The sequence below is a fragment of the Solea solea genome, chromosome 5, assembly GCF_958295425.1.
Source record: "Solea solea chromosome 5, fSolSol10.1, whole genome shotgun sequence".
Classification (NCBI taxonomy): domain Eukaryota; kingdom Metazoa; phylum Chordata; class Actinopteri; order Pleuronectiformes; family Soleidae; genus Solea; species Solea solea.
In genome coordinates, this window is record NC_081138.1 from 26580287 (window position 1) to 26590663 (window position 10377).

The following is a 10377-nucleotide window of genomic DNA, read 5'->3' on the forward strand; positions in this document are numbered from 1 at the left end:
CCTCCTGCTCCATCACGGTAAGTACACAAACCTTCGGCGGTGAGTGTTTTGTGTTTGTTTGCGCCGTCTGCGCAGCCGCCTGCGCGGCAGGGGCAGAGGTTACGGACCCTGGAAGTTTAGCCGGGTTTGCCGCTATTAGCTCGATGCTGTTAGCTAGCTGCCGCCGCCGCTGCTGCTGCCAATGCGTCTACTTTTTTGTTGTGGTGTCGCCATAGATCGCTAACGTTAGCAGCTGCAATTAGCATTATCTGTCCACAAACACGCCCTGTGTAGTTATGTGTAGTTTAAGCGTATGAAGGAGCTGTTAATTGATCGTTCGTAGGCCGAAGAACACGGCTAACTCAACAACCAGTAAGTAGGTCTGCATGTTTGTTTTGTATGAAGAGGAGCGCGAGGACACAGCCAGTGAACACACACACACAACAGGCTCAGTCTGTCCTCAAACAAAAGGTTTCCAAGTTTGTTTGTAGAATTAACAGGAAACACAGACACAAACTAATGCACTAAAATTGAATAAAAAAAACGATTTGTTATTTACCGTTTATGTCAAGTACGTGATTATGAGTAAATAGATAGGTTTATTGTATTTATGTTCTCAAATTCATGACAAACTATTCATTTGGATTAGTGCTGATAAAACAATACTTTTTTTGTCATATGTAAAGTAAATGTTCACAAGAACGTCTGAAAATAGCAATTTGAACATGGCAATGTTACTGTAAATAGTAGCACAAGGACATTGTTGGTGAACATTCAATGGCAGACTTCCCCCCCTTTCTCTGTCCTCTGCTCAAAAGCTTCCAGTGATACATGATGCAACGAAAAACACTGCTGTAAACAAAATGAATGCACTTCAAATTAATCACAAGGATTGTCTGTTGGTAAGCTTGACACCATTTTATAGTCATTCATTTCCCTCATGCACAATTAGTCCAATAATGGGTATTCACCACAATCAGCTTATTGTTGGAACCTTTTATCACAAAAACGTAGAATGCTGCATACCGTATCATCCTGAGCTCCGTCACTCAACTGTGCTGTCTTTGTCAATATTTAAAGCCCCTCCATCTACAAAGTTGTACTGATCTTTTGACAAAATGCTCATAAAATGAAACAAAATGATGCAATTGCATGAAAATGTTTGCTTTGCTGACTGTGATGTTTCCTTTTGTGTAATGCCTGTTATCTGTTTTTTATTAATTTTACTGTTTGAATTGTGTTACAATTTTCATCCTTCTTGTTGTCTTCCTGTTGGATGAGTGTGAATATTGCTGACTGCACAACAAATTGCCCCCTGTGGATAATAAAGATCTATTCTACTCTATTGTTTTCTAATCTCTCTTCAGGTGCAAAGCCATATAATCCAGTCAACATGGGGGCTTATCTGTCGCAGCCAAACACAACCAAGACCTCTTCCAATGGTGGCAACAGCAACTTAAGCTACGGCTTCTCTGCCATGCAGGGCTGGCGCGTCTCTATGGAGGTGAGGAGGAAAATTAGATCAAAGCCATGTTGTTGTCCTGTGGGGCCTTTTATGTGTAGGTTTTATTTGAATGTACCTGCTCGATGTCTCTCCAAAGTGTCTCCCCCCTCTCTCTGCATCAGCTGCAGTGCTGGGTGAAGTCTGTCATTCGTCGTCAGGGTTTTTGTTACTGTCTGACAGCATCAAAGAACATGTAATTGATGTTGGCTGTGTGACTCTTGGCTCATTGCATGTGGAAAAAGTGCTGCAATCTTGTGTCGTCTTCTTCTTCTCACGTCCCCTTTCTCAAGTCAGAAAATGTGACGCATTATCACATATGAGCCAACTAGTAATAGATCAGTTACAGACAATCAGACAAAAACAGGTAAATTCAGTTCACACATGTGAGCAAATCAGCCAGAAAGAATGTATGCACACATGCAACTTTGTTGCTTGACATATCACCAGAATACAATATCATTTGTGGTTTAACAAGTTTTCTTAATGATGAAATATGTTTTCCTACATGTGTATGCTGTAGGGAAATTTCGTTATTATATTATTCAGATTCAGAAAACTTTATTTATCCCCGTGGGGCAATTGAGAGGGTGGATAGCAGGAACTTAGAAAATGATAATTAAGTCCAAAAAAGAAAACACAAAAGAAAAAAAAGAGAGACAGAACAAGGGAAGAAATAAGTGTGGAAGTGTCTCAGTGGTGAATGAGGTAATGTGGTAATGGTCAACTTGAAATATGCAAACGGTGAGAAAGTAATATATAATAATAGAATAGCAGATTATTATGTGAACATATGCTGATATTTTAATCAACATTTTCACCTGTGTTGTGTTACAGGATGCTCACAATTGTATTCCAGATTTTGATGAGGATACTGCTATGTTTGCGGTGTATGATGGACATGGAGGTAATACACACATACTTTTGTACAATTTTCAGCATGTTACACCTTACACTGATAATGTACAGCAGCACTCACTGTTTCCTTTCTAGCAAACTGCTTTTTATAACACGCACTAGGCATACACACAAATTCCCTTTTACTTATGGATTCTTTGACGATATAAACATTTTTGTGAAGTGTTATGACAGGTTATCTTTGTTGTTAGGACACATCTTGCAATATTATGTGTATCCACGCCTACCCTGACAATTTATATAACCTCTGGTTCTCATTTAGGTGAAGAGGTGGCTCTGTACTGTTCAAAGTACCTTCCTGACATCATCAAGGAGCAGAGGACCTACAAAGATGGCAAACTGCAAAAGGTGCAACACTCCCGGGGACACAGGCCATGTTATTTTTAAAAAGTTTGAGAGAACAGACGTCTTTCTGGCCAGTGTGTGCTGCTCAACTCTGACATAGTTGCAGAGTCTTAATACTTAATCCATGTACATTTCCTGCATTGTCTGGTATTTGAATGGAAAGATTGAGAAATAATTATATAAGATGATTATAGCATTACTAAAAAAACAAACTCAGGTCTTTTGAACTTATACAGTACTGTATAAAAGCAAAAAGGTATATGATGGGGCAATTTGGTGCAACAAAGAAAGCAAAGTCATGGTGGATATAACGGAATAGACCTCCAGCATTATCTCAGAAACCTAATACTGCACAGTCCCACTTGACTTTGACTGACACATGTATTGCTTTTTGTCTCCAGGCACTGGAAGATGCTTTCTTGGCAATCGATGGCAAAATAATCACGGAAGAGGTCATCAAGGAGCTGGTACAGATCGCTGGACGGCCCACCAAGGAGCTGCCCACAGAAAAGGTGGCAGATGAGGATGACTGTAAGTGCATTTTATGTTGTATTCTCTGGTGTAGACGTCATTTGTCACAAACATAATATGGAACATCCTGTATAACATAATTATGACTACAATAAAGGAGGGCAAGTGGGTGTGAAAATTCACTACTGGAAAAAAAAACTGATGCTAAATCAGAATAATGTTCTACATTCCTCCTTTGCTTTCAGTGGACACAGAGGAGGCAGCTCTTCTCCACGAGGAGGCCACAATGAGCATAGAGGAGCTGCTGGTGCGCTATGGCAACGCTGTCAAAAATGCTTCTGCCAACAGGTACTCTATCAATCTTTTATTTTCATGCAAGGTCTTAGCCCTTGGTGTAGCAGTGATTGGCACTTCTTTGACCCCGTTGTCTAAAAGAATTACCACCTGAACTTGGATGTTGTAGATCCAGCTTTTGTTCTTTACTCAAGCACATGTCCACAGTTGTAATGTCTTTCTCCTGTTCTCAGCCCCCATTTTCCACCATGCATTTAATTTATGAAGAGGAGAATCTCTGCATCTGCTTTAACAAGCAATTGAACCCTTTTTTGTTTGCCGTTTTTAGTTCAGCTGCTAAAAAGGCATGCTGCCCTCACCCTGAGGCCTCGGGGGACAAAGGGGAAAGCGGGGAAGAAAAGAAGAAAGCGGGCCTGAACGGAGAATTGGAGGAAGAGAGCAATGGGAAGGTGAAAGCAGGTGAAGGAGCGGCATGCGGTTCTAAGCTGCGGGCCTGTCGGCAAACAGGAAGAAGCGAAGACAGCAGTGCAGGTACAGATCGTGGATTCACTCATTTTTAACCAAAGCTGTAAAAAGACTAACTTCCTGTGTTAAAGGTCCAATGTGTAAAACTAATTGACATCTAATGGCGAGACGGAGTGCAACAAACGGAAGAGTCCTCCACTACCTTTCCTAAAAGCATCAGGGAACTACAGTGATTTTAAATTGACAGTCAGCCCTCCTGAATGTTACACACTGGGCCTTTTTACTAAGTGGTCATTCTGTTGATAAGCTTTATTAAACACTGCCTCCTTGTTGTTCTTTGCTCTGGCATCTTGTGAACAGCAGCTGACTGTGGAGAGTCGGGGGGCTCCAACGGTGAAGGAAAGGCTGGTAAGGCCGAAGGAGATGCAGGTCCGTCCTGCTCCTCTCTGCCCTCTAAGGCCGCAGGAGATTCAAAGTCCAGGTTCTTTGATGACAGTGAGGAGTCTGAGGAGGGAGAGGAAGAAGAGGGCAGTGATGAAGAGGTTAGACTGGGAGAACAGAACAGAACATATTTTTTTTTCTTCTTGGATGTGAAGGCCCTTTAACTCTGAAGATCTTTCTAATTATGTTTTTTTTTATAAATATCAGGATGGCAGTGAAGATGAAGAAGGCGAAAGCAGTGAGATGGAAGAAGAGGAGGATACGGAGGAGGAAGAGGAAGACTCTGAGGAAGAAGAGGAGGAAGAAATGTGTCTTCCTGGAATGGATGGCAAGGAGGAGGTCTGTACAACTGACATAAAGACTGTTTCAAACCATGAGGTCATTCTGTTGTAGTTTTAAATTTTTCTTTATGTCAGTACCATGAAATTCAAAGAAAATGTTGTCATGTGTTTACAGCCGGGCTCAGACAGTGGCACCACAGCTGTCGTGGCTCTGATCCGAGGGAAGCAGCTGATCGTGGCTAATGCTGGTGACTCTCGCTGTGTGGTGTCTGAACACGGTAAGCTGAGAATCTTCACACGGTGTTTATTTACCTTCATTACAAGTGTGTGTGTGTGTGTGTGTGTGCGTGTGCGTGTGTGTGTGGTACAGATGTTGGGCGACTGAATCTGTACTACACGCATGTCATAGTGTACCATGATGGATGAAGCAAGTCAATTAAATCTTTGAACACATTAATGCTCCAGCTGTGCAGTTTGTTCTGAAAAGGACCAGGAGAGGAATGAACAGTGAAAAAATCATATATATTACATTATAACACAAGTCATTTCACTAGTGTGTGTGGCAGGGAATTTACAGCCCATGTGAACAGGTCTTCAAATAAATCCCTGTTTCATTAGGACAACGGCTAGTTCAGTTCTTCTTTAATCTTGCTTGTGTGTAATAGCAGAATCTTTAAGGAAAGACGGAGATATTGCTGTGTAATAACAAGCACTTCCTTTCCTGCTCTGCTGTAGGCAAAGCTGTCGACATGTCGTACGACCACAAACCAGAAGATGAGGTGGAACTAGCTCGCATCAAAAACGCTGGAGGGAAAGTGACCATGGATGGACGTGTCAACGGTGGACTGAACTTGTCCAGAGCTATTGGTAAGACTTGAGGTTGACCATCAAATTCAGCTCTTGATTTATTCATTTAGCTTAAATCGCAACTTTATAATAAGTTATATAGGGCTACATTTTTCCTACAGTGACGATACACTTAAGAAATGTTTTTTTATAAATCCAGATAACAACCCAAGGCCACGATTTTCTTGGTCCATAGTCTACATCCCCAGAATATTTCAATCTAGATCTGTCCTTTTATGCTGCTTAAAGACAAATATAATGTCCTAATATAAGGTTTATGTGGACTCTGGTTCTCAGGTGACCACTTCTACAAGAGGAACAAGGCTCTGTGCCCAGAGGAGCAGATGATTTCTTCCATGCCCGACGTCAAAGTCCTGACACTTAATGAGGAACATGACTTCATGGTCCTCGCCTGCGACGGCATCTGGTGAGTAACAGTGGAGACGACACTGGCTGCACTTAACCTGCAGATCAGGCGAGGCAGGTCATGGAAATAAATTTGGATTAAAAGCACTTGGGTGAGATGATACATAATTAATGATATAAGAATAATAACCAGTTGATCCACTGTGTGCGTGCAGGAATGTGTTAAGCAGTCAGGAGGTTGTGGACTTCATCAGTGAGAGGCTCAAACCAGACCAGAGGGGCAATGCCAAACCGCTGTCATCTATAGTGGAAGAGGTAAGAGGGTTTCTTACACATACAGCTTACTTCTTGTAGCTTTAATTGACCCCCAGACATTTTTGATCTCGCATTTAAAATCCTTGTGTCCTCTTCTGACAGTTGGTTGACCATTGTTTGGCTCCCGACACGTCTGGAGACGGGACAGGATGCGACAACATGACTTGCATCCTCATCACCCTGCAGCCTCACTCGTCCTCCGCTCAGCCGGACAGCACGAAGAGGAAGCACCAGGAGGAGGCAGACGGGACTGAGCTGGAGGCGAACGGAAACGAAAGCAAAAGGGCCAAAAGTGACTAGAGGAAAAGGGGGAACCTGTCCCGGGGAGCATCTGGTCCTAGACTACACCAGATACACCAGAGACACGTTGTGTTTAAAATTTAAATCCTTACCTCACAAACAAAAACAGTCCACCCCAAGACCGAATTTGCAATTGCTAAGTGTTTAAGCAAAAATCAGCTGAACAAACCACAATCGTCACTATAGTCATTGTCCTCTTGTCTTAGGTGGACTCCCACTTTAACACCCACACTAGTTTTTTTTCTCATTTGTTTTGGTAGCAGTGGAAGGAGGCTGGACACACTTAAACTTCTTAACAACTTCACAACAGGCAGACTTTGTTGCTCACTGGCATGCCGACTAGAACGTCACTTTTCCTTGTATTTATACGCGTCGAACGTGGAATTGTATGAAGGTTACTTTAAGGGAAAATGGATGGATTGATTACCGTCCTGCGTGGCCCAAATTGAAACTCCAAGATACCGCGAGCCAGCGAATGTGGCTCTTAATGTCGCACGAATGTTTTGATGCCTTGTTTCAGGCTATGTCCAAAAAAGTGTTTTGGTTTAAAAGGAAAAAAAAGAACTGACCCCATTTTTAATTTTGGTCAGGCCTGGAAGTAAGACATTAAGAAATTATGATAAATTCCCTTGGCTGTTTTGTTTTTGTCCCCTTCCTTACATCAGTAATTTGTCCAACCACTCATACTACTGTAATATTAACCACCAATGCAGCTGTGGTGTGGTGTAAATGACCATTAGTACACATGTATATAAATCCTAACTCATCATCATCATCTTAAAACAATCTCTTTCTTACTTCTGTGATCAGCTGTTATAGCTGCGGCACAGGGAAAGAGCAAAAAAAAAGGCCTTAAAGTGAGAAAACATGCATGAAGCAAAGAATGTGTAGAGAACATTTTAGCATCTCGGCACCAGCAGTTTATCTGACTGGAGAAAACAAACCGCCCAGTGGTTATTGGGGCAAACACAAACAAAGATTATCACTTAAAAAAAATACAGAAGTTGTGGAGTAACTTTTTTGTCTCCTTGGTTCGTCCACTGTGCCAGGGACTGCCATGATTTCCTTTAAGAGCACATCAGATTTTTTTACAATCATGAATTTGACTGTGGTGTGGACTTAACGAGACACAATAACCCCCCGACAGAGTTAGTCGCCCACAATCACATTCCGATTAAGTCTAATTGGTGACGGCATATTCTTTCCTTATTCGTGATGATTTTGTCGTAACTGTTCCACTTAATCGACTAAAACAAAAACAAAAAATCCCGATCTTGCATTGTGGTCATTGTCCAGTCTGTCATTCTACTAAACGGTCAACAATGCCTTTTTTTTTTTTTTTTTTTTTTTGTTTTAAATGAAAACATTTAGTGTGGACTTAGCCTTGTGCTCCTGATGTTGGTATCAAACCATAAAGGATGTTGGAGTCCAGTTGCTCTAATTTACAATTTATATATAAATATATACAGTACATTTCTTCCCAGTAGCACCCATTTAAAATGTGAGGATTTTTCTTTTAAGCCTTGTTGGTCACATAACGCCCCCCCTTCCCCACACACACATTACAGGACCATTATCTTGCCTTTTTCGATTCCCGCTTTGTGTCTTTTGTCTTGATCAAAATCTGTACCACGTGGCGGAAAGATGCCAGAGGTTTTGAGAAGGCGTGAACTCTTCATCTGTAAGGAGATGATGGCAGGGAAATGGAGGAGAGGTGTCGATGATAGAAAACCTGGATCTGGCCTTCACACACACACACCTTATCTCCAGGACTCTAACCTTCCTCCACTGCATTCACCCTCTCTGCCCATCTCTGTTTCCTCGTAACATCTTTTTAAGATTATCTCTTGATCATGTGTTTTATTTAAAATGTATTTCCAAGTCTATGATTTTTTTTTTTTTTGATTAATTGATTCTCTTGCAGTTTTTTTAAAGAAATGATAATTTTTGTGACCACACTCTGAAAATGTCTTGACGCTGGACTGTAGAGAGGATGCACAAGGTTGTTTTTTTTGTTTGTTCGTTGGATGGAAATACACTTTGAATTTCACAGCTCCCGAGACAGTGCAACTGTTAAGATTTCTTTATTTTCCAGGCGCCTCATTTAAAACCATGTTGTGACTGTAAGTTTTGTTTCTAGTGTTCCGTCTCGTCGCCGTGCCCTTTTTTCTGTACATAGTTTTTTCAATACTTGTAATTGAAGAAAAAGGAAAAAAGAAAACACTTTTTCTTTGTAATTGTGTGTCAACGTGACATTTTTGGTGCATACTCTTTTGACACCAGTATGTAAGTTCATACAAATACATTTTTTAAATAATGAGAAAACCGTCTCCCTGTGTGTGTTTATTTGCAAGTCAGTGTTTTACCAGCTGGTTTCATGGATTATTTAAATTTTTGTGGTATCTTGTGCATAGATTTCTATTTATGTTGCAATGACCAATTTTATATTTTCTTTTACTCAAGCTGCTGCTTAACTTCTAAAAACTAAAATCTGTTAACATTCACTATCTGACATCTAAAACTTCTACCACCACCATAGTTTATTTCATTTAAATGTGGAATATTGAGTGTAGCATGAACTATATTATGGTTTTGCTGTTTGCATGTATTTAAGTGCACAATTGATTGACCATGTATAATAATCACAAATGGCAACTCCACATAATGTTTCGCTGAGATTATGACGGAAGAAACTGAAGTAACATTTAATCGATAATGTATTTATTTATTAGAGCTACTGCAAATACCACCAAGGAATACTTTCAGATTCCAGATCTGTTTATTTGATCTTCAAAATAAAGCTAATAATATATAATAATATAAATTATTTTAGTCTTGTTTGTCACATAACCAGTATCTTGCCTTTTTTAATCCCTGTGGCCTTCATTGCTCTGTGATAATTTGCCATAATAATGTCATAAATATCACTCCTTTTAAAAATATTCCACATCATACTACGAGTCACAGCACGCAGTCACAGCTCAATCTGTTGTGCAATTCTGCTCACTTCTGTCCCAAGTGCACAATCCAACACCAACTGACTTAAATATATTGTTTATTTTAGATCAGGGGTGTCAGTCATTTTAGTTCAGGGGCCACATACAGCGCAATTTGATCTCAAATGGACTGGATCAGTAAAATAATAGAACTAATATGAAAGTTCTACCATTTACACATGTGTATTATAACCTACAGATCATGGTGTATCTAGAAAGCTACAAAATAAAACCTGAATTCGACAAATTCAAACTCGGGCCGTATGTTTGACACCCTGTTTTACATGCTTTTGTTGTGATGTGTTCTCCACAGTAGGATGAAGAGATTTATCAGAAAGTTGAAGATGTCAACAAGCTTCTGCAGGTGTGGAATCACTTCCACTCTGAAGTGATTGTAACTGACTGAAAGTCTCCCAATGCCAATCATCACTTTTTAACTTTTTGTTTCATAATTACAACTGTGACATAAATTTGGTTTCTTTTTTCACTGACTAAAAACAGGCTTCTCTATAGTGACATTACACTGTCTTGTGGAGGTTTCACTCAAACTGAAAAAAATAGGAGGAGCAGACAGAACTGAAAGATGACATGAAACAAATGGAGACTAAATGTACTTGGGAGGCAGGGACAATCAGACACAGTGAAACAAATCAGGGCGGGGCCCTTTGTACAAGATAAAAACAGGAAACCAGGAACAAAATGTTTGCGTCACACAACCCCAACTTGTTTAGTGATCACTTTGTATTAAGTGCACAACCCAACACTAATAACCAACTTAAATATCTTGTTTATCTTACATGCTTCTATTGTGATGTGTTCTCCACAGGAGGATGAAGGAAGGTTTATCAGAAAGTTGAAG

At 40.3% G+C, this 10377-nt stretch overlaps 1 protein-coding gene across 3 annotated transcripts; it reads left to right on the top strand.

Annotated features, from left to right (window-relative positions):
* ppm1g (protein phosphatase, Mg2+/Mn2+ dependent, 1G) lies at window positions 1–6633 on the top strand. Of its 3 annotated transcripts, none has more exons than XM_058628698.1 (14): window positions 1–17; window positions 1347–1483; window positions 2318–2387; window positions 2661–2746; window positions 3145–3274; window positions 3460–3562; window positions 3837–4039; window positions 4334–4515; window positions 4622–4753; window positions 4871–4973; window positions 5431–5562; window positions 5839–5968; window positions 6123–6222; window positions 6325–6633. In XM_058628698.1, the coding sequence occupies exons 2-14, from the start codon at window positions 1373–1375 to the stop codon at window positions 6520–6522; spliced, it is 1680 nt and encodes a 559-aa protein (XP_058484681.1). In that variant the 5' UTR covers window positions 1–17; window positions 1347–1372; the 3' UTR covers window positions 6523–6633. The 3 variants fall into 3 exon arrangements, with proteins under 3 accessions (XP_058484681.1, XP_058484683.1, XP_058484682.1); XM_058628700.1 differs by having other exon boundaries at window positions 4337–4515; XM_058628699.1 differs by lacking the exon at window positions 1–17 and adding an exon at window positions 213–351.
* Window positions 6634–10377: the final 3744 nt, after the last annotated feature.